Raw genomic sequence first — 24,709 nt, forward strand, 5'->3', positions numbered from 1 at the left:
CTTGGAAATTCTAATTTCTCACTTTCCAGTATAACAGCTTGATTTCCCCAAGCAAAAATTATTTGTTTGTATCATAAATACATTTTTCAACACATATTTTTATCTCATATACATCACATTACAAATAGTGTTACAATAATTATTTGAAATAATATTTGAAATAAACTTATATCCAAACACACTACTCTATTCGCTTTGTTTGGACATCTCATTTTTTCAAATAATATTTCACCTATATATCATAAACACATTTTTCAATCCACCTTTTATTTCACATACATCACATCACAAGCAGTGCTACAGTAATTATTCCAAATAATATATTAAAGAATACTCTATCCAAACAAATTTCACTTAAAGCAACAACCAATCAATTGAGTAAATTCTCAAGTTTTTGAAAAGCGTGAGACAACGTATTTAATTAGTGTATTTTTTTTTAAAAAAAAATGCATTCAGTAAATGCATTTTGAAAAAAATAATATTTAGACAATTCAAAGATTGCATTCTATGAATATAACTTTCGAGGAAACAATGCATTCATTTAATATGTTTTTCACCCTTTGAAAATTTTCTTCTAAAAATCTCACTTTTTGGGATTTTACTCTAGGCCAACTATGTTAGCTTTGATAAATTTGAGAAAAAATTTGCTATTAGTCTCATAGCTCGACCTACCACATACAAAAGAGGAAGTAGTGTACATTAAAAAAAAAAAAGAACTTTTTATGCAAAGCATTTTTAGGTAGATGGTCAATTACTTGCAATTAGTACTTAGGTTCCCTGTACAGGTGTTTAAGGTGGACCTCCCAATCAAGCTGTTAAGGTTCTAATATTCAACAAATTATGCCCATAATACAGATAGCAGTCAAAAAGTTTTTTTTTTTTTTTGATTTAAAGTTTTATGGCGGGAATCCCTATTTCCCTCCTTTTAACGTTTCAAAACCAGAATCAATCAAGACCTTCGTCAATCCAAAAACTCCAAACCCCTAAACCTTCTCTCTCACACATACACACACACATCAAAATGCGGAAAAACAACGACGAACAACAGCTCCGTGATGCTAAACGGGCTTATAAGGAAGCAAAGGAGGTGGGGAATCGGGCGGAGGAGGCGCGGTGGGCAAATTACATCGGCAATATTCACAAAAATCGAGGAGAATACGTCCAGGCCCTCAAGTGGCTCCGTATCGATTATGACGTTTCAAGCAATTTTTTGCCAGATAAACAGCTCCTTCCGACTTGTAATACCCTCGGAGAACTGTATCTCCGCCTTCAAGATTTCAAGGATGCCCTAAAAATTCAGGTAATATTCTGTTACTATTACATAATTGTGTTGCTTGAAAGTGTGGTACCTTAGGCCTATGAGTTGTATGTTGCCCAGAAAATTAAAAATTTCCTTTTTTTCATTAACTGATTGATTGATTGATGAAGAAATGCATGCAATTGTTGGTTGTTCTTGTTGTCGTATGTGGTGTTGTACCTTCCACTACCTGTTTGATTCTGCTTTCTAGAACTAATTTTCAATATAATTGCTGAATTGGTTGACATTTTCGTTTTTTGGTTAATTATAAATTAAAATTCCGTTGATATTCATACAAAGTTAGTGCCTTTAATTTTGTATTGCTAGAAAAAAAAATGTTTTAGAACAGGGAGGGTGGGAAGGAAGAAGCTGGGAGGGGAGGGAGAGTGTAATAGAGATGGTGAGAATAGAGCCGTCGTGCTAGGAGGAGGGGAAAAAAGACCCTTATCCATCGGACGGCTTCAAATTATGAAAGGTATTGACTTAGCTCCGCTCCTTCCTCCAAATATTGGTTAGTGATGGTCATCGGCTTGCGTAATGCCGCAATTATGAGAAGCTGTTGTCGTGTAACATGATATTGATACCTTGTAATTTGTGTACTCTTGGAACCTGTTTTTGTGTAATGCACATATTATTTGTAAATGCAAAACTTGCCTGTGCAATTGGTTTGTGATGTTTAAGGTCGCACGGATATCGTGCTCGCATTAAGCCTTTGCAAGGAGAAAATACCATTTCTTAGTGTATGGGGTAGAATTTGAATTTGGTCAAATGGGTTCTTGCCTAGAGTCACAAGCCTTTCAAGTTTCAAGCGGGATTTTCTTTCCTTCAGTTGCTTTACAAATTATTGAACAGTTGATCTTTCTAAAGATTCCAGTTTCTGATTTTTATTAGTTTAGAGGATTAAATTTTATTGATTTTACATTGCAGAAAAAGCATTTACAGCTTGCAGAGGACACGAATGACCTCATTGAGCAACAAAGAGCAAGTACTCAACTAGGTCGAACATACCATGAAATGTTTATGAAGTCTGATGATGACCATTCCTCAATCAAGAATGCAAAAAAGTACTTCAAGTCAGCAATGAAACTTGCTAAAAATCTCATGAGGAATCCATCATCTTGTAAATCTACTTTTGTTGCAGAGTACGTTGACGCCCACAATAACATTGGAATGCTTGAAATAGATCTTGATAATCTGGAAGAAGCCCAGACAATTCTTAGTAGAGGATTAGAGATCTGTGATGAAGAAGAGCTTAGTGAAAATCATGATGGGCGTAGTAGGCTTCATCACAACCTTGGAATTGTTTACATGGAGCTCAGGAAATGGGACAAAGCTCGGGAGCATATGGATGAAGATATTTCTATTTGTAACAGAATTGGGCACTGCCAAGGTGAGGCAAAGGGTTATATTAATCTTGGCGAGTTGCACTACAGGGTCCAAAAGTATGATGAGGCCATAAATTGTTACCACATGGCACTTCAACAGGCAGAGTCAATGGAAGATGAGGATGTTTTAGTCAGTCAAATTGAACAGAATATTAAAACTGTTAAAGCAGCAATAAATGTGATGGATGAAATAAAGAAAGATGAGCAGAATCTCAAGAGGCTGGCCAGGAACATGCAACTAGCTAGAGGCACAGCAGGTGAGAGGAAGTGTTTACTGCAACAGATTGCATCTCTTGATCGTCTTATTGAGAAATCAAGCATGATCTTTGCATGGATGAAGGTATATAGTGAAACTATTTCCTTATTTGCTTATGCATTATGATTTAGTTTGGCTAACTTGCTTCTCCATAGAGAATTAATATTCTAAAAATTGTGCCTCAGCTCCAAATTTAAATACTGCATCCATTGGTTTGTGTTTAACCATTGAGTCTCTTTTTATCAATCACAGTCCGTGAGTTTCTGAATTTGCATATAAAAATAATGATTTCTCTCCTATGACCATGTTTTGGCATTAAATATCTTTTACTCTATGCCTGCTTGTGAAAGCAGGTTGTTCCAGTTGGTCGACCAGATGGGTAAAATCGTGAATATAAGAAATGAAGAAATTGGTTTAGACATGCCAGGTAGTAATTTCTTGCAGTGGAATAACAAATTTAATCTGCATAATGTAATTACATATTGACTGCTAGTGAAGGATTGACATCCATTAAATAATTTTAGTGGTCAACATCAAGAGATATTGACATGTCACTGGAGGAGTCAAATAATCTTAAGGTTTTTATAAGGATTAAAGGATACGTCTCCATTGACTCAAATGTCTTTCATGCTAAGAGAAAATCAGTCTAACATATTGAACAATGTGCATCTTTGTGTTTATTTTTTAATCCCAGCGGCATCTTGTTGTGTCCTGTTTTCTTTCAATTGTCAGCTAATATACTAAAGTGAAAGTTGAGTAACTGTGCTTCTGAATTTCTTGTGCTCAGCATCTTGAGTATGCAAAGAAGAGGAAGAAGATAGCTAATGAAATTTGTGACAAAGAGAAAATGGGTGATTCATTTCTATTGATCGGAGAGTCATACCAAAAGCTCAGGAAGTTCAAGAAAGCTCTTAAGTGGCACACAAAGAGCTGGGAAACATACAATTTAATAGGCAACTTGGAGGTAACTTAATATTTCTCTATAGACATCAGATACTTGTGCGGTTTAGTCATCAGTGTCCTTAACACAGGCAGCTTATGCATCAAATTAGTTAATGCACATTAGGTCTTTATGGATTTCTTTTTTATATGAATCTTATTTTTTCTTGTTTTGGTAAGTGGGTATAGTTTATGTGCCTTGTCATTCTAGGGACAAGCTTTATCCAAGATTGACATAGGAAATGCTCTTGACTCAAACGGTAATTGGATGGAAGCCTTCAAAGCATTTGAAGAGGGTTACAGGCAAGTATCTTCACCTATTACATTTTCCTTGCTGTCTTTTTGCAGCTCTGATTGTTAGTACACAGGTGCTTGGAGTTTTTATTGTGAATTTTCCGATTAAAGTTTTCTAACATGAAGGCTATAGATTGACTGGGTATGATAGATTTTCATTATTTCCTCAAATGTCCTATTTTCGGAAAACACAGTGACAGTTACAGGAACAAAAATGTTGAAGCCTTTCTGTGTGAATATTCACTAAGCCCAGCAGACAGGTGTATATCTGAGTTTATAAACTTATCTGAGAATTCCTTAAATGTAGGTAAAATACAATTTTCCCTGCTTGTGCTTGTCATTTTGCATGTGGAAAATATGGATGACTGCTTTGGCATTGATTCCTCAGTCTGTTGATGGAAAGAGAGAAAAAATGGAACTAATTGAATCAATTAAATCAGTTGAAGGCAGTTACTAGTGCTCTAATTTGTTACAATTCCCAAAAATTGCTATCATGAGTTTCATGATGGGTCAAAGTTGTTTAGAAGATGCTTCTTGCTGCTGAAACTCAATCTGTGCCTTTGCTGCCACTTTTTAGCTGCCCAGTTTGGCGCCTATACTCATGCTCTTTGATGTTCATTTATAATGCAGGATTGCTGTTGAAGCTAACATGCCTTCTGCCCAGCTATCTGCACTTGAAAATATGCACTACAGCCAAATGATCAGATTTGATGATGTTGACAAAGCAAGGTACTAGAGAAATTTTTGCTTTACCCATTTTGAACCAATCTAGATATCAGTCACTAAGAGAAAGGTTGTGGAACTAAGACCTAAGGAACAATGTTGTTGTGGATGTGGATTTGACTCCTGCATGTTTGAATCCAATCACTGATATAAGTTTCTTTTAGTTTGTCTCTCCTTTATAGTTTTATAAGGTTCACATGTTTTCTGAAATGAAAGTTTCTTCTTTCAGGAGCCTGAAGTCATTAATTGATAAACTGAAGCATTTAACACCTAAGGAAACTCAAGGACAAGACATGCCAAATGATTGTTCTGAAACTGAAACAGAGATTGATGATCTGTCATTAAATCCACCTGAAGTTAGAATTTCACCTGAGAGAAGTATATCAAATGCCAGTAGATCAAAGTCTCTTTCTGCAAATGACTTGAGTGAGAATGCTCCTTTAATATCATTTCTCCGTAACGGTAAAAGTGCTGAAAAGTTGAGAGCTGTGCATGATGCAACAGTTGAAACAGCAGTCAAGCTGCCTGAATCTTCACCCAGGAAGGCATCTATTGCTTCTGGTAGTCAAGCGGCTGGTCGTAAACGAATTCGTCTTGTTCTTTCAGATGATGAATCTGAAAATGATGGGGAGCATACCTCCAGAAGAACAGCTTATAACTTCCATGCAGAAGAGGTTGCTACTTCAAATGGATGTAAGTCAATTCCCATCTTATTTCTGCTGTATGCTTATACCAGCTCAGAAGAGTAACTCGCTTGTGTTGCATTTGTAGGTAAGAGTAAAAGCAATCTCAAGAGTCCTGTTCATGAGCTTCAAGTAAGCAAATATTTGTTCAAACTCTTATCAAGCCTTTTCCTTGTAAGCTATGCATGAGTCTTTTGGTTTTGGCAGGATCTTTCACCTGTTGCCTCAAGACATGCCATTAGCACTTGTACTCCTGTTAATCTTGAAGAAAGCAGTTGTTCCCATAAATCTGAAACCTCTGCATTAGCTGCTCAAGATGCCAAGGATTTTAGAGATCCATACAGAAATAAATTTGACAAATCAGGAAACCTAAATTATAAGCACAATATGTCCAATCTTGATCCCTCTGCTTGTTGTGCTGAAAGTTGTGTAAGTACTGAAACGGAAGTATCTCTACATCAACTTTTTCTTATTACCTGTAGCTTGCTATGAAGTACTACTATACATGGTAACTAGTAGTATTTTCTACTTTTTTTTTCTCTGATACATTAAACAAGACTTCCTTGTCAGCTCTTACTCTCCTTGATGGTCCATGGCTTTATGTACCAAATCAAATGTATTTAACTGTAACACTGAGATAACTAATGCTATTGAATCTTCACCCCTGAATTAATTAGTTGCTGCTTACTTTCATGTTCAGTTATAATTGCATGAATGACAGAATGTGATGCTTAGGTTGTGATTGCAGCAACATATGATATTCAAAGTCAATGATGACTTTGTACATTTAGAACCAGACTCTTGTATGCTTGGAGATGAACTCAGTATGGAGCAGCTGAAGGCTGGAGTGGCATGCTTGTACTACCTACAACTACCGTCCGTGAAGAGAGCAAAGGGTATGAATTAATATTCTCTTCTCAAGTTGTTTTCATATATTGTATTATAAACCATACATTTTCTAGTGGACCAGGCCTTTTGAAAGCTAACAATCCATTTGAATAGTTAGCAAGTTTGTGTAGCAAAGCAGTTCATGAGAAAGTGAATGAAAGGAAAGGGGAAGTTAATTCCTTCTTATGCCTGTTTACTAGAAAAGACTATTCAAGGAAATGGGTGGTGATGGGTAGTTGGTTGGTTAAAATCAATATTCTGTGTGTGAATTTCCGCAAATTCGTGCAAGTTTTGTGTGACAGAGTGTTTGAAAATTATTTCCACAGGTAAATTATCCTTTTTTTTGGTTTTTTTTTTTCAACTGAACATCCAAGTCAGAAAAATAGCTACTCTTCATCAACATTTCCTTGATATTCCTGCCCCTCAAATATTAACTAATTGATTTCATAATTTTGACCAAAACAATAGAAAGTATGGGGTGTGGAACCCTTTGACGTTATACTAACCAATTGATGTCATACTCTGAAGACCTACATCATTTTCTCTTGCTGCACAAACTTGCGAGAAACTAAGGGATACTTTTTCTATGCCCAATTTGACATACTCAATTAGTTAAAACTAAATAGAATAACTGAAAAGATTCCTATGTTTTCTAGATACAGAAATCGATTTGTCAATTCCCAAGTATCACTGAAGGGGTATGGCTGGATAAAATTGCTCCTCACATGACATGGATGAAAGCAAGAGAACAAAAGATTATTCTAATCCAATTACAATTCTGTAATGATTGCTAAGGGAAAATCAGATAAAGGAAGAAAAGGGAGCAATGAGGAAGTGAGTGCAAAATGTCCATTGCCTCAGGCTTTTAGATTTTAACATGAAGTCACAATACTGATGAGATGTTACATAATTGCCTTGTCCCGAGTTCTCTAATAGCTAACTCTGTTGTCTTGTTCTCAGTTCTGAGTCACTGACACACTTGCCTTGTCCTTAGTTATTTAAGTTTTATAGGAGTGCAGATAGGGGAGTAGCTGCTAATACAGATTAAACTTCTCATCAGGTCTAGTTCCGGATGTTCAAGACCTAAAAAGAGATGGCAAAGTCCTGGAAACTTTGGAAGCAGTTGATGAATTGAAGAATCACACATTTGGAAACAACATATTTGAAGTTTCACTTGGGGGTAGGCCTTTTGCTTTTGAACTATCCATTACCATGTGAAGAATCTTGGATGTTTGTTTTCCCCAACCAGTGTGCTGCTATTGAATACTTTGATAAAAAGACTGGTCTCTTGCTATCAGATAATTGTGAAATGGTGAAATGACAGGAGATAACTTGTGGTTTATTGATAAACAGGTTGTGTTTTCGATAAAGAAATATATACTCCAATGCTTGTCTCAATGTTCCAATTGCATCTTAAGCTACACTTTTGACTTCACCATCTACTTCTAACATTACATAGTATTAATTTGTAACAGGCACTTCAATTTTCTAAGGAAAGACAGAGGTTTTAATCTGCTTTGGGTTGAAAATGGCACCAGGATGAGCTGATTTATTATAACTTTATCTCCATTGATAAAAGTCCAATTATCTCAAACTAGATCTTTATTATTCTGTTGGAAGTCTATTTGGTATGGTAGGCATTCCACATCTTGCTTGGCATGTTGATTATATATCAAATGCATTTATTGATTAATACATTAGTATTTAATAGGTTTTCATTTTCATTTACATTTTGGTCCTTAGAGCTGTTTGGCAGCCCCCAACTTATCAAGGAATGCTTACACATCATTGAACTGCAAATTGGCATAATTCTTCTGAAAGTCAGTGCTCTACTATTCAACGAGAAAATCCCAAGTTACTTTTGTTGTTTTGAAGTGCATGTCCTAATATCATGGTTTTATTTGAATATTATTTCTAAAATAGCATACAAAAAATACTTGTACCCAAATTAACTCTATATCATTTAACAACAGTAGTATTGGTTTCTGCCTTTTCTAATTTCCCATATAGTCCACAGAAGCCAGTGGGTAAAGTACTAGTGGCTCTCTGAGGACTCAATCTTGTTGCATGAACCATAGCAGTACATCTTCTGTACGAGGTGGTCCATTGGCCTCTCTACCATAACTGTTTAGCATGCATGTGTTTCTAAAAGAAAAGCTACTGGTCACCAATGGAAATGAACTTGTTAATACAATGATGATTTTGTTATGTTTACGGGGTATCCTATATAACATACAAAAAGTTATTCTACCCCAAAATAATTTTATACACTCAAAAACTAGTAGTATTGTTTTTATGGTACTTTCATCAATTTAAGTGATGTAAGAAAGAAACCTGAGAGTTTCATCAATCTCTCATCTGTGAAGTAATGTGTCCCTAAGTTTGAGTGTTATTTGTGACTGGAGTATTAGCAAGTGAAGAATGAAGAGCAATCGATTTTTGTCCTGCTTTGAGAGAAAGAAGTTGCTTCTCTTGAGTTTTAATATTTTTTTGCAACAGTTAACCATCTGTTTGTAAGTGATTGTGAGCGTTTTTGTTAATTTGGAATACTACATGTAATGATTACAATTTTCATTATTGATGTCTACATAAGCCACACAAAAAATCTCCAATTATGCCATTTGGGTTATTTTTTATGAGGTTCCAATACCTGTACAGACACCATGATTCTTTAGTCCAAATGCCATGTACTCAGATACTCTTCCAATGTCTTTCAAGCAGTATGGGTACCAAAGCCAGTCATGAAGTTATATGTTGATTGCTGCAAGGAGCTATCTGAACAACCTGATTTGAAGGTTCTTAAGAAGCTATATAATCTAGAGGTGAGATCCCAGGAGCTGTGTGTCTATGTTGCTGGCTTGCTTTTGATGAAAAGTTGGATTACTGGTGTTTAAGGGTTTAAACCTCTCTTAAACAGCTTTAAAATTGAAAATGATGTTCGTACCCTTTGATATCTACTGTTTTTTCTAGGTATCAGAAGATGAGGTTATAGTATCTGACTGTGGATTGCAAGACATATCAGTTGCACCCCTGCTTAATGCCTTGTATGCTCACAAGACAGTCGCAGTCATAGACTTTTCTCACAATCTTTTGGGTAATTATAGCTTGTTTGCCTCTCTTGCTATTTAACTTAGTGGTTTAAACTAAATTGCATAGCCTCTCCTTTGTGTTCTCTCTCAGGAAGTGCCCATCATATTTCTATTTCTCTGGGTCATTAACAACAATATTTCTAAAGAAAAAAAAGAATGATAGTTTTAGCTGGTTTTGATAAATACAGAAGTCAAAGTTTTGACAAATCAACTTATTTCTTAAAGATTGACTTACTGATTTTCGAGAAATCGACTTTTCTTTCATTCCTTTCCAGTTTTCTTTCTTCTCCTTCTTTGCTTTTCTAATTTTCATTTCTTCTTCTTCTACACGTGACTTGATTAATCTGATGATTGGGTTGTTACTCATCACGTGCTATTGTTTAGTACAGCAATCATGTGCCTTCTCTGATTAAGGAAGACATCTTCCACCTTTCATTGTATATACCCTCTTTTCTCCCAGCACCTAAAACAGATGTATAAACAGTTAACACATTCGAAATCTATTGTCGTCATCAAAGTCTTCAGATATTTAGTTCCATAACGTTTTCAAGAGTTCTACAATAGATGAATTATTCTACTTCATAAGGAAAGAATTATCACATATCATGTTGAGCATCTATTCAAATACTTGCCTGAGGCAATGCAGTGCATTTCTCTGTGAGCTTCCATGGCTACTGCAGATGAAGAAGCCAAGCAATCTTGTTTGGATGTCTTGACAATTTGTTTAAATCCACCAATGTTTACCCTGAGCACATTGGTATTCTTTTGGTGAATATTGCATTTTGTTCAATCCAAACTTTGCTTTCTGCCATGATTGTCAACCGCTAAAAATTAAGAGGCAACATTAAGATCTTCATAGAATTCAATCCAGAAGAGTTGGAAAAGAGTTTGCTTAGATTATTGTGTGGAGGTGTTCGGTGTGAACAAGACAAGGGAAAAGAGAAGTCATAGTGTCAGACTTCTTAAGGGACTTTATAGTCGATTTCTAGGAAATGAATTTCTTTACTGAAGCTAAATAAGCCATCAGTATTACTTTAATTTGGCAAAAATATATCATTTGCTGTGTAAATGACCTGTATATCTCTTTTACTAGCTAGCTGCATCTCTCCTATTTTCCAGGAAATGGAACAATGGAGAGACTTAAGCAGGTGTTTACGTCATCAGGACAGGATTATGGTGCTTTAGTTTTGGATTTGCATTGCAATCTACTTGGTCCCACTGCTTTATTTCAAGTATGTTCCACTTCCTTCACCCTGTTCTCATTCTTTTTAGTGATAAGAAACTCATGAATCAGGAAGCGAAGTGAGAGTTTTGAAATGACATAAATGGAAGCTCATGAATTTTAAGGTAATGATACAGTTTATTATTGAAATAGATAATTCAACAAGTCCATAGAAAATTTCCTTTTTATTCCAAGAGGAAATTTTTCAGGACCCAGTTATTCGCTCTAATTGTGAGATTTTGCGCAAGTTATACAGGTTCAGTATCTAGAGAAATCGACTCAATTCTTTCTATTATAAGTTATGTGAACAAGGACATACGGGTTGAGTAGTACTTGAGTTAGACCTCATCAGAGTCTTGTCTAGATGGTTTATGGACACTGACATATAAAACTGGAAAATAGCTTGAATTGCGACTTTATTCGAACCACAGTAGTGAAAGTCATTCATATCCACCAATAAGAGACTCTGTTTATCCTTCTCATATGCAGATTTGTGAGTGCCCTGTGCTATACAACCGATTGGAAGTACTAAACGTCTCAGGCAACCGCTTGACAGATGCATGTGCTTCTTATCTTTCCACCATTTTGAAGAAGTGTAAAGGTGAACCTCTCTTTGTTTTGTTTTTCTCTGTCTGTATCCCTTATTCTCATGAACGAAATCATATTTGAGAAAGCACTGTACTGTGCTAAATATGTCTCTGCGAGCATGCATTTTAGTGCTAACATGCTGGAGATATTGCTTACTTGTAAGTTACTGATTATTAACCAGTTGCACTGTAAGTTAAGATATAAAAGATCAATATTAGAATTATATTGTGTCAGGATTTTTGTATTGCAACCATCTTCTTGTTTCTTACGATTCTCCTAAGTGCACAGATCTGCCTGTTTTTTATCATTGTTCTTAAGAAAGCTTTCTTCACCAGCTCTTTATACTTTGAATGTCGAGAAGTGTTCTATCACGTCTAGAACAATCCAAAAGATTGCTGATTCACTGGACTCTGGATCTGTACTTGCGCATCTGTCTTTAGGTACTGCTCATTCATATGACGAGTCGTTTTCAAAATCCTCTTTATGCACTATTCTAAGACTCCAAAATTCTCTGTTTTTGCACAGGACACAACAACCCTATATCTGGCAATGTCATTATCAACCTTTTTGTGAAGATTTGTAGCTTAAAAAGGTATAACTTCGTTAGAGATCTCAATCATTCTTTAATTCACAATTTGTTCAAATTAAGATGCTAAATCAAGGACCAAAATTTTTGTGTTGATGTTTCTAGATTCCAAGAACTCAACCTAACTGGCATAAAGTTAAGCAAACCTGTGGTTGATAGCCTTTGCCAGCTTGCCACGAATTCATGCTTGTCCGGGTTGATACTTGGAGGCAGCTACATAGGAACAGTAAGTGTATTAGCATATCTGCTTTAGGGAGCAATAACTTGATGAACTTACGTGGGAGGCCTTTTGCAGGATGGGGCATTACAGTTAACTAAGTCGCTAGCTAATGAGACCCAGGAACTGGTGAAGCTTGATCTATCATCATGTGGACTGACAAGTGACTATATTGTTAGGCTGAATATTGAAGTATCTTTGATTTATGGTATTCTTGAGCTGAATCTTGGAGGGAATCCTCTTATGCAAGAGGTATGTTGTCTTTTCTACTAAGAAGCATGAGATGTGAGTTTTTGCTTATGTATTTCTTAGATGTGTTCTTTGTCCTGAGATGCGATAGCTTTTGTTTTCTTTTGAAGTATGGAGTTTACAACGTTAATCTGTCAATAAACATGCTAATGGATTTGCTATTGGCGGAATTATGCTTTACCTGCTTGTGCTTATCACCATGGATTTGCATAAAAGATGTGAGTAATTTTCAGAAGGCAATCATTACAAACATTTGGCTAATATCAGATGTTCATGCATAAAGTCCTACATGCATCCGAGTGTTGCTTGTCGCTATGTGAAACACAACTAAGCAGGTAAACTTGCTGCATCACAAGCTAGTAAACCTCACATGCCCCTCATTAATACTAGAGATGCATCTACCTGGCATTAATAAGAATTTGACAAAGATCATAGAATTAATTAAGTGAGAAAATTCTGCAATTATTCCTCTTCATAACCTAACAGAAAGCATGAAATCAGGGTGGCAAGGCATTGGCGTCTTTAGTTGCTAATCCTCAATGTGGTTTGAAAGTCTTGGTGTTAAGCAAATGTCAACTTGGCCCGGTTGGCATCCTCAGGATACTTGAGGAACTAGCGTGCAACTCCTCCCTTGAAGAGCTGAACTTAGCTGAAAACATCCATCCAGAAAGCAACGCTTCAGAATGTTGCTTAATACCACTGAAAGAAGGCTCAAACTTCAAGCAAACCAACCCCAACCTTCCGGAATCTTTGTTGGAAGCATATGCATCCAAAGAGGTTCAGGGTTCTCCACAAGAGTTGTGTACTGTCAACGCAGAATACAATCAGCTTGAAGTTGCAGACAGTGATGACGACACAACTGGCGAGAAAGTTGCACCTTCAGGACTGAGTGACAATCCTATTGACTCATCTCAAAAGAAAGAACTTCGTCTAGAATCTAGTTTCATTCCAGATATTTTAGCTGCTATTTCCAGGGCAAAACATTTGCTAAGCTTAGATCTTAGCGACAACGGATTCTGCCAATCTGTTGCAGAGAAATTGTACACTGCTTGGTCAGCAAGTTCAAGAGCTGGTTTAGCTCAGAGTCACATTCAGGATAACATGATTCATCTGTCAGTGCGAGGACATAAATGTTGCGGTGTTAGACCCTGTTGCCGAAGGATTTGAGCTTGTCCCTGGTGCAATTCCTGATTGTTCTCAACAACTCCGTCGAAGTTGACAGAAAAACCAACAGGACATCAACTGCGCTACTTCCAACGCTGGCCATAAGAAGCTTATGTAGATATGTGCTTTTTCTACCTTGTGAACATTGTCAATCTTTTCATTTTTCCATTCTCTATTTATACAGTTTGTGGATTATTATGAAGAATCGAAACACTAAAAGCAAATACTTGCCAATAATGTGATTTTGTGATCTAACAGCTACACAAATGACTTGCTTCAAGCATTAGTTTCTCTTCATAATGTGATTATTTGTGTATGTAACTTGTACCCACTAAGGATTTTTGCTATAGAATGAATTCATGTATAATAATAATCGTTTATAAAACTGAGCTGCAAACCAGAAATCAAGGAAACTTCGCAGGAAACTCGAAACCTTCTCCAGCAAAAGCAAGAAACAAAACAGTTGAAAGGAATCCATAGCTCAATTGCCGGAAGCTTAAAGCTAGTGATATTCCTTTATTAGCAAAGAAGCTGCCGTCCATCTCCAGTACCGTGATTCGAAAAGAGAAATGGCAAAAGTAAACGTGTTTGATTCCATTAACCTACCTTCTCTAATTTTTCTATCATTTGGGACAGTTTTTGAATAATCTATTATTAAAATTTTGATATGATCATTTTTCATATTGATATAAAAAAAATATATTATCGAATTTTCATCCTTTCCCTTGTAATGAACCAAAAAAAAAAAAAATCAAGGTAGTAAATAAAATTATTGTCAGCGATATTATGTTTACATATATATATATATATATAACTATTGCACTTTTTATGGGGCACTTTTGAAATACAAGGTCTTAATTAAGGACCAAATTTACAAAATTTCCGCCACAGCTAAGAGTGACGACGGCGGTGGAGGCCTCATGGCCCACTTAACAAAGCCCGCCACTTTCGAAATCTTTTAAAAGTCAATAAACCAATTTCTGGTCGAAGTCTAACCAAATTTGCGGTCGGATAAATAAACAGCCAACTAGCACATAATTTTGAAGAAAATTTCTCACTTGATTATACATTTTTTTTCTTTTGAAGTTCGAACAAATATATAGCATGATTATTAGTTTTCATTTTTGGTTTTTGGAGTTTCTAAGTTCCAACTAGTAAAACGTTGCAAATTCGAGACTTTTGAAGAAGTTTATCGATAAAGCTCGATTGATTCCGGTAAGCCTTTGTTCCTATTTCTCTTTTTTTATTTTCCTTTTTTTTTTCCCTCAGTCGCAACATTTAAAATTTTTTTTTTGGTTGATAATGTTCTGCTGCTTTGGTTGAATTCTAGGGGTTTTAGGGTTTTAGAAATATGTTTATGTGGTTACTGCTTCTCTTGTCTTACTTGGCATCAAATTGTGCTCTTGATGATATTTAATTTAGTTTTTTTTTCTTTATTCTTTTTCCCTTTGTCTGGTGAACTTGATTATATTCTAGTAATTGATAAGATATTCTGTATTAAGCAGCTGAAATTCTGCAGGATACAATATCTTGAAAAGGGTTGCTCAAAGGATTTCTAATAGTAGAAGAACACATATAGCATTTTGTTTTTCTAGATTTTTAGCAGGGAAGGCGGAATGGGTTGGTGAATGGCGACTGGGAGAATTGAATTTCGTTTTAAGACGAGGAATAAAGACCCTTAAGTGTCAGACAAAATCAGATTCCAGGGTTAGCAACTAAGGCCTTGCTTGGATTGAAGGTTTTCGTCGGAAAATATTATCGTTTTCCGTGATCACATTTCCCTATCACCTTTTTCCCTCACATATATCAAATCGCTACAGTAATTTTTCCATGAAAAATGACGGAAAATGCAATCCAAACACAACCTAAGTTTGCTTAACATGAACCATCTTGATACAATTTAAACGAGGTGTAAATTGGCATCATATTAACAAATCCCTGCTGCTTTTGTTGTTAACATGTGCTTAGTGCAACATTTCGTATTATGTATAAGGGAATAGTTCCTTTTTTAGGTATAATAAGTACTATTTGATGATATTTTGAAGCTTCATTGGCAAAAAAACTCGAACAGTAATTTTATTTCCGTGCTGTTAATATTATCCTTTCCTTTCGAAGCTGAGAGGTTTCTGATGTTCTGTTTTTCTGAATTTATTTCAGCAGTGCATACATCTTAAACTGTGATTCTGTGAAGATTTTTTGGGAAAACTTAGGATGATGAAGAAATGCCTTTTTCTTTTTCAGTGCGATATGAAATATAGGGTTTCATGCTTACTTGCACTTTTTTTTTAAGCACGTATATATGTTTAGGTAACGGTGTCAGATCATTGAAAGGCATTAGTTTTGGTGATAGTTCCATTCCATCTCTTATTTAAGATATATCACATTGCTTCGAGTTTGTAACTTCTACTGAATTTTTCTCATAAACTTACCATTGTCAAGATTATCAGGAGTCTTTTCTGCTTTATGTGTCCTACAATACTCTGTTTTTTTAAACTCTAAAAAAAATACCAGAAGCATACCAGGTGGCCAACAGATCTGGAACTCATAGTACGTTGCATCTATAGCAAAAAAAAAATTATTATTATTTTTTTTGGGAATCTTCATGTTATTTGTGCTTTTCTACTTTCAGTAGTTTCTACTTTTCTGTTGTGGGAGAGTAAGTTTTGTTTGGACAGGTTTTAAACTGGAAAATTTTGATATGACAACTCAATTTGGAAGGTGCAATGTCTGCTCCACCCCTTGTGCCTCTTGCATGCATCTCGGCCGAGAACTCTTGCAGAGGGGAGGTAAATCTAACTGTTCTTCAGATAAATCCTGTGAACATGATGCCTATTTTGAGCAGGTTTCTGAAACTTCTGCTGCATCTTCTCATGAGAGTGAAGGTGGCACTCTAGATAGCAGTAATGATCGAAGTTCATTTGTAGAAGGAGCTGGCCCATGCTTCTCAGCTGAGAATCAAAGTATTTACACGGACAAAATAGATGAAACAGTGGGTTCAATTATAGCTAATAGTTCCTTTCAGATCAATTCAGCTTAGTTGTCTTCTTTGAATGACTATTATGCTGGTCCAACCTCTTTAAAGGTCTTGAAACAGTTTTTTTTTTGGTTAATTGTTTACTTGAAACATTTTATATTGTTTAGGGGCAGTTTCACTGTAGCTCCGTGGATCAGACAGGGTCATCATCTTCAGTCATAACGGTCAGGGCTGAAAAGGTGCAACACAAACAAGATGTAGCTGATAGCCAAAAAACTGTTAAGCTTATATTTGCACAAGATGGTGCTACTGGATTCGTGAATTGCTCAAGTTATAATGGAGGCATAACCTCAATTGATCAATCAAATGCAGAGAAACCTTCTCAGCCTTCAGAGTTTGTGAGGTGTGATGGTGAATCAGCTTCCCTGTATGACGTATGTTCTACTTTCTTTCCTATTACCTCATTACAGTGGCTTGATTATTAGACATTCTGGTGATGAAAGTACTGAGGTCATAGAACTAGATTTTGTAGTTTCTGAACTTATTGGTTGATTGATTACTAAAGTTGCAATGGTCCCAGATGCTCTCACTTATAGTGTGTTCCTTTGACACATTAAGTCCTGTGCAGATTTACTGTTGCTGTCCTACTTGAACATTGCAGAAAGGGAGATTTGTGTAACGAAAGAAAATTAGAGTATTTAACATGCTGTTTATATATATATTTGTGTTTACATGATGGACTTACTTTTTTGCTTATTTGATACTATATACTGGACTTCCGATGCTTCTTTGTATAATGCAGAAAGTAATTAACATCTTTCTGAACAATAATCTGGAAGTGTTCACATAACTTGAACAAAATGTAGGAGTCCTCTGTCCATTATTTTTCTTTTTGGTTTTAATCACTGCAGTAGGTTTGCTAATAGGAGTTGAATGCCTGACCTCCTGCACTATACAGCAGCCATCTACCCGCCAGTGCTACCAGCCTAATGCAATCTTCTGTCCTGCCACAGAGTAGTTGTCTAATTTTTTAGTTTAAATTGTACCTTAAAACAGAAAGTAATGCATTTCTTTTACCAGTCTTAGTGTTTAAAATCAAAAGCAGAGAAGTTATTAATGGATTTGTTGTTTCAGATATGGGGTATTTTAGGTTAGACTTTTAAACTTTTTACTCTTTTAACATTCTTGTGTGGTAGTATTTTATGAAATTGATTATTCTTTAATATTTTGTTCTTGATATTTGTTGGACTACTTTATAATTTAGTCCTGAGAACACGAGAAAGATGAAAGAATGATAATATTTATCAGTAAACATAGAGGAAAACTATGAAGTAAGTACTTGCTGGCTGCTCTTCATTTTCAGTTTGAAAATATTTCTGATATAGTAGCTTGACTTCCATGGCACTAGTCTAATAAATAAGACAAATATGCAGTGGTTCTCAGCCTCCCTGAATCTGTATGACACTTCCAGTTATTCTTATGATTATGTGTTCATGCTTGTTGGGTGATTGAAACCCTGGAGTGACATGAGATGGTTGCTGTCATTGGCACGTAGGTAAAGGTCTGTGACATCTGCGGAGATGCTGGACAGGAGGAATTTCTTGCTGTTTGTAGCAAGTGCAATGTTGGTGCAGAGCATGTGTAAGTAATTAATAAAAAAAAAAGAAATTGTTCTGTGAATGCTCTTTTCATTTTAAATAGTTAGATGAGTCCCGGCAATGGATGTTTATGCTTTGCTTGTGCACTTCTTGATGTTTTCTCCTGGATGGAGTATGATTTAGATATTCTCTGTCTGTTATTTGTGATAGTTACTGCATGTGCCCAATGTTGGAGACAGTTCCTTACAGCAATTGGATGTGTGAAGAGTGCATGCTATCAGAAGATAAAGATAAGATGACCAAAACCAAATTTGAAACGCTTGTTACATGTCCAAAGTACGAATCTTTAAATCCATCAAACCAAGGGTGTCAAATGTCGAATACTTATGATTTCAAGGAACTTCATGATACAAATACTAAAAGATTGGATGCTGACAAGAGCAGTGGAGATGAAGCAAGTTCTCTACTATCTGCTAAGAGAACTTCAGGCAATGTAATTTGTACGTCAATGACAAAAAGATTAGCACTTGGACCAGAAAGTCGGCCTTCTTGTATATCTGGAGACTCTAGCAAAGCTCGGGCTCCAGGTTTTGAGGTGAAGCCTAGTCATAAATTGTCACTGTCAAATGATTACTCTTCTCAAACTAAAAGCATTCAAGGGAAATCAGGTCGAAATCTGCCAAAAACCAAACTATTTCAAACGGCAACTGGTATTGATTCTTGATCCTCAAACTCTGGAAATTTTGTATCTTGGTTCGATGCTCTGTATTAGTCGTTTTGAACCCTGCTTCTGATACTTTGATTGTGGGGAAATATCTTCCATTTCGCAGGTAGTCTGAGTAAGTCAAGATCATTTAATGATTCAGGGAAGAGGCCAAAAGTACAGCGGTTGGATGTAATTCCAGAAAATAGGAAATTCTCCATTAAAACTCATTACAAGAAAAAAGGTAGTACTATTCGAACAATGAGGAAAACTCTGCCACTTAATGATGCGAGCTGTGGCAGTTCAAAAGCTGTTGGTCCAAAAATTAAGAGGATTCCAGCAAAATTTTCTGACAATGGCAGTTTGAAGAGATTAAGGTGCATGAATGAACATATTTCAGTTAAAATGACATCTAACACCAGATTTAAGAGGCTGCAAGTCGGCTCTACAAAAGATGGTACTTTTGTTTCTGCATCATCACATGATAAGAAGTTTGAATCTCATGGTAAATGTACACCTCCAGACGTTTGTGGAACCAAATATCTTAATATCAACCCTCTTCAGATTTCAGATGACTCAGGTAATTCATGGAATTTGGCCTTCCACTGGTTCTGAAAATTCAAAGCCATACACCTTGTGCACATGTCTAGTTTCATGCCCTTCACAACTGCCATCCCCTGGCGAGTTTTTCTTGATTCTATTAAATGTTTTCATCTGTCAATTAAATTTACTCACTTTGATGTCTTGTGCTTCTTGACTGTCTCCCTAAAAAACAGTCATTGCAGGCAAGGGAAAGACACTGTGCTTGCCTATAGTTGATATGGTTGAGGATGTACGATTTGCCAGTGTGTCTGATGCTTCTCAGGAACCAAAGCAGAAAGGTGAAACATCTCATCGCTTGTTGGAGTCGACAAATCCTTGTAGTTGGTCTGATGCAATTGGAGAAAAAAAACTGACAGTGCTACGGACATCCTCCAGTGTTACTGAGAAAGCCCCCCAGACATCTCCTTTCACCTCAGCAAATAAATGTTTATCAAATGGAAGTGGAAGTGAAGACTATGGTAGAACTGGAAGTTTGGATAATGCTTCATACTGTCACCTGTTAGACTGTTCTTCACTTTCCATTCTTGATGCAACAAGGGTGAAGGATATGGATGGAAGCAGCCAGATAGATGCTGGTCCATCATATTGCAATCAGATTGATGCTTATAGGGCGTTGGCTGTTCCCTTGATTGATTACATATGGAAGTGTGTTTTCTTTTCTAGTCACACAATTTTGCTCTCTAATTAATGAATTAGAAATGTGCACTTCTTGCAGAATGTATGAAATCTAAGATGTTTCACATGCATTTTCTAAAATTCTTACAGAGGTGAATGCGAAATTCAGAACTCTTCAAGGTTGCCCAGAATCTTGTATAGAATTCAAGCACACTTGTCTACAATGTCATCATCCAAAATACCTGAAGCAGTAAAGAACTTTTCCAACAAAATTCTTTTGGAGGAAGTATCTCGCTTGACTGCATGGCCTATTCAGTTCCAGGAATATTATCCCCAAGATGATAGTATTGGCCTTTACATTTTTGCAGAAGACATTGAAAGGTATGATCTTCCTGTTTTTCTTCTCCCATTATGTTCAAATTGTAATCATTCGAGAATTTATACTAAATTTTTTCATTCTGATGCAGCTATATAAACTACAAGAGCTTGGTGCAATACATGGTTGACCGTGATATAGCTCTAAAAGGAAATTTCGACCGGATTGAGCTTCTTATATTCTCATCCCACCTTCTTCCTGAAAGTTCCCACTGTATGAACTGAATTCACTTTTTATTTTTAATTTTTTTTAATCTTGAAGACTAGATTTGAACATGCACAAAATAATAGATTCTCCCTGTTCTTTTTTGCCTTAATTAATTATGCATTTTCTTTTTTGCCAGATTGGAATGGTTTGTTATATTTGTGGGGAGTCTTTAAAGAGAGGAAGGTGAATTGCTCGACATGACTTGCATCTATCGCAGGACAATGGCTTAAAATGGACACCAGTTGGTAGAAGTTGTTGGTGTTTGCAGCATCAATGTTCTCCTCTGAAGTCTGGTGGATATTTAGCTTCATACCAGGCTCCTAAAAGTGGTAAAAGTCTCAAGTTTTATCAATTTACATTTCCCTGTCACTGTCACCTCCCACAGCAGGCATAACATGGTCATATCTGAGGCTTTCAGCCTAAGACAAAATAATCCAACTGAAGCTTATCAGTATAGTGGCGAAATATCATATGTTTTGAAATTTATTCGGTGCACGCTTGTAAATTAGTAGAGTCTGAAAACTTCAAATTTCCTGCAAAAATCTGGAATTCTAGTTTATTTCACTTTTTCAAATGACATCTATCTCTTACATAAATATATGAGATTTACACAGTTCCAATAGCATGTAGACCATAACCTTGCGGTACAAGCACAGACCTATTCAGTATGTTCCAGGGGATTCGAGGGACTCCCATTCCGTGCATCCATACTTTTGAATTTCTTAATGTGATTTGGCATTTTTGCTTGTTACTTAGGATATAGATTGGCATTTGAAGTTCTGTTCTTCAGAGTTCAACAATTAGGAGGATTCTCGTGGAGTACACATATGCAGCAATTAATGCATGCCATGTTGAAAATGGGAAACTTTGAACATCTAGAACACACTTTTCCCTTGTGATGGGATTTATCGTTGTTTGTTTCAAGTATTCAACTTAAATAATTGAAAAATAATAACGTTGTCTAATATCGGCCTGTTCTGGGGGAAACCCTCTGATACATGTACTTAGTATTAATATCCCACTATTACAGAATTTGCTGCGCAAGGAGTACCTTTAGAGCCTTACATTCAAAATGATGAAATACTTAAAAGACAGTAGGAAAAATGTATCCCAAAAGCTATGAACTACTAATTTTGGCAGAACGATGGATCTGCACTTTTTGTTTTAAAGCAAAAGAAGAAAAAAAAAAAAAAAACTCCTGTTACTTCCATAATGTCATATTCCATGGTTCAAAGCTCATTGCTTAGTCTTTTTCAACAAGTGATGGAAGATAGTACAAACTCTTTTACAACCATAGTTATTGCATTGGCCGTGGGATTAACATAACCATAGCCATGATATCCTCCCTCATCAAATTTACCTTTCACTGATGCACCATTTTCTTCTAATTTCTTTACCAGCTCAATCTGACGGTCAATCAATGGATCACCTGCACACCCGATGACTAAAATCTTCCATCCCAGAGCCTTGATCAGTTCAAATAGCTGCGGATTGATTCCCATCATCGGATTGCTGAACTCGTGGTCTCTATCCGCGCCAATTGGCAAGCTTAGCTCCCACATGAAATCAGTTGCACAAAGTGGTATTACCTTGTCATTGGCCATCCTCAATTCTGAATCAGTCCTCCTGGTCCCGCCAAAAAATGGATGATGCAATATCAACCCTTTTATCTCCAAAGGCTTTAGATCATCAACACATGCTGCTGCAAGTAATCCTCCATGGTAGGCTATATTACCACCTGCACTAGTGCCCATGAGAAAACACTTTGATAGATCAGCATACTTTTCCAACCATTCGTCGTTGGAATCTTTAATCGTGTACAATGCTTCCAGGCAATCATTGTAGGCTGCCGGAAGTCGGTGCTCCGGAGCAAGGCAGTAGTCAACTGATATGATCACTGCTGGGATTCTAATCGTGAGTTCACTGTGCAAATCATCAAACAAAGGTGTTGAGACGTTGCCTACAATGAATCCTCCGCCATGAAAGTAAACAATCACAGGCAATTTTGTGTCCGGTGAGGAGTCAAATGCTTCCCGGGGTACATATATGCGAGCCCAAGTGCCCTTGTGTTGGTTTATAGATATGTCTTTTGAAAGGTGTAAAGGGTTTCTGGGATCGGATGAGGCAGGGGTTGCTGGTCCTGGAAGACGTCTGATTGTGCCATCAGGACAGCGGATGATGCCAAGGAAGCCGTATAGATCAATATTAGGATCGACTGGTGATATATCAGACATTCTTCTGACTAGTCCTAGTTAACTGTATGGTTGTGTTTCAAATAATTGTGAAGTTCTATGAGTACTCTACTTTTTATAGATGTTCGATAGCAATTAACACAATAAGCCGTTTGGCCAGGTAGCAGCATCAAAAGCATGAAGCGAATAAGTTACGGCTGTTTAGGAAGGATGTCAACTTAGAAACGTAGGCTCAATTTTCTGGCGTTTTAGAGTGGAAGAGTCAACATTTTCCAACATGCTAACCTAAGCATATATGTCAAGTTTGGGATGTGGACCATATCATCGTCATTCAAATCATCTGTGTTTGTCGAATTTTTGGATTTGCACATTTTCTGTACAGCGACATTAGCATAGAAAAAAGAGAAGCACATGTAAGTACCATGTACATGGCATAAAGCTTTTATCACAGAAGAATGCTAGTCTTGGCTATGAAATGTCAATGAATAGAGGTAGCCAGAATAGGATCATGTACCAGACAAAATCTAATCCAATCACGGCTTCAGTGCAGAAATTGTCAATACTATTTAAGGTTGCACTAAATTGCACGAATCCTCCTCCATGAAAGAAAATCATTTGAGTAAATTTGGTCAATGCAGAGGATTCAACTGCTTCAGGGGGTTAATAATCCACGAATTGGATTTGCTAACCTGGATGTCCTTTTGAATAAGGGTAAAGGGATTACTACTCGGAATATCGTTTGATGATCCTGTGGAAGTACGACTGAACCATCAAGGTTGCTAAACCTTTGTCCACTATTATCGTTAGGATCTAATTCAGTTATTTTGAAAAGGCGATTATCAACCTTTTCAAAATGAAAAGAAGCATGGTAGAGCTAACTTATTGATAATTTATTAAACTTACAATAGTTTTTATAAGGATTAATGCTTACAATTGGTGTCTTACTTAAATTACTAAATGAATAAAGTTTTTGTAGGGCAAATTACATTTTACCCCCGTATGGTTTAGTATTTTTGTACATAACCCCTCTATGATTTCAAAAGCTATATATAACCCCCTCATGGTTTGGATTAAAGTGTCAAAATGACGAAATGATCATTCGTAATGGAACATTTGAAAATATCGAAATCACCTTGGTTTAAAAATTAAAACTGCTGAAGTGACCAAAATATATAAACATAATATACATAACACACTAACCCCGTATGATTTTATATTTTACCATATAACCCCTTTATAGTTTAATGTTTTACCATATAATCCCCTAATAATTTTTAAAATATATACATAAACCCTATGTGGTTAATACATAATTTTAAACTTTACATAGGAATATTTTTTATATTTTAGGTGATTCCGTTATGGATTGCAAATTTCGCTACTTTGACACTTTAATTCAAACCATGAGGGGATTATGTCTAGTTTTTGAAACCATAGGGGGGTTATGTACAAAAATACTAAACCACTGGGGATAAAGTGTAATTTGCCCTTTTTATTTTTAAACAAAAGAACAAATTAATTGTTTTCAGTAGAATAAAAGGGACATAATAGTCACTTTAGACCATCGAGGGGGGTGTGTAATTTCAGAAACCATGAGGGAACTATTTGAAGTTGTTAGAAACCTCTTTCTGAAATTATCTCTTAAATCTATGCTTCCTAATAGTAAAGAAATTAGTCATTTCAAAACTTATAATTGGTGTTCTTATTAATTGTCAGTCACACATACTAAACAGATTCTAGATTATTAGTCAGGGAGATTAGATAGGTCATCAATTGGCGAGGAAAACCAATACATTTCAAGTCTATGTGCATCTAGTGCTGGCTGTTGCCATGTAACCTGTTATGAGGAACAAGACATGTA

General features: G+C 36.2%; 3 protein-coding genes across 7 annotated transcripts; 2 read left to right on the forward strand and 1 right to left on the reverse strand.

The window, feature by feature from the left end:
- The first annotated feature begins 881 nt into the window (after positions 1-881).
- LOC113706348 (protein TONSOKU) lies at positions 882-13,860 on the forward strand. 2 transcript variants are annotated; one of them, XM_027228236.2, is made up of 19 exons: positions 882-1,300; positions 2,225-3,022; positions 3,726-3,902; positions 4,089-4,180; positions 4,802-4,900; positions 5,124-5,587; positions 5,666-5,709; positions 5,785-6,006; positions 6,326-6,473; positions 7,526-7,645; positions 9,187-9,287; positions 9,436-9,559; positions 10,674-10,786; positions 11,266-11,377; positions 11,700-11,804; positions 11,890-11,956; positions 12,056-12,176; positions 12,246-12,419; positions 12,918-13,860. In XM_027228236.2, the coding sequence occupies exons 1-19, from the start codon at positions 899-901 to the stop codon at positions 13,581-13,583; spliced, it is 4,149 nt and encodes a 1,382-aa protein (XP_027084037.2). In that variant the 5' UTR covers positions 882-898; the 3' UTR covers positions 13,584-13,860. The 2 variants fall into 2 exon arrangements, with proteins under 2 accessions (XP_027084037.2, XP_027084038.2); XM_027228237.2 differs by lacking the exon at positions 5,785-6,006.
- Positions 13,861-14,659: 799 nt separating this feature from the next.
- LOC113706353 (ASI1-immunoprecipitated protein 2) lies at positions 14,660-22,333 on the forward strand. Of its 4 annotated transcripts, none has more exons than XM_027228242.2 (12): positions 14,660-14,795; positions 16,256-16,366; positions 16,463-16,569; positions 16,722-16,988; positions 18,110-18,195; positions 18,363-18,862; positions 18,983-19,435; positions 19,632-20,103; positions 20,224-20,454; positions 20,541-20,662; positions 20,793-20,985; positions 22,057-22,333. In XM_027228242.2, exons 2-11 carry the CDS (start codon positions 16,279-16,281, stop codon positions 20,855-20,857), a joined length of 2,391 nt encoding a protein of 796 aa, XP_027084043.1. In that variant the 5' UTR covers positions 14,660-14,795; positions 16,256-16,278; the 3' UTR covers positions 20,858-20,985; positions 22,057-22,333. The 4 variants fall into 4 exon arrangements, with proteins under 4 accessions (XP_027084043.1, XP_071919934.1, XP_027084042.1 ...); XM_072063833.1 differs by having other exon boundaries at positions 16,728-16,988; XM_027228241.2 differs by having other exon boundaries at positions 16,256-16,569.
- On the reverse strand, positions 21,862-23,009 carry LOC113706354 (carboxylesterase 1-like). Its single transcript, XM_027228243.2, has one exon. The coding sequence runs from the start codon at positions 22,888-22,890 to the stop codon at positions 21,910-21,912; it is 981 nt and encodes a 326-aa protein (XP_027084044.1). The 5' UTR covers positions 22,891-23,009; the 3' UTR covers positions 21,862-21,909.
- Positions 23,010-24,709: the final 1,700 nt, after the last annotated feature.

The sequence above is a fragment of the Coffea arabica genome, chromosome 8c (genome assembly GCF_036785885.1).
Source record: "Coffea arabica cultivar ET-39 chromosome 8c, Coffea Arabica ET-39 HiFi, whole genome shotgun sequence".
Lineage (NCBI taxonomy): Eukaryota > Viridiplantae > Streptophyta > Magnoliopsida > Gentianales > Rubiaceae > Coffea > Coffea arabica.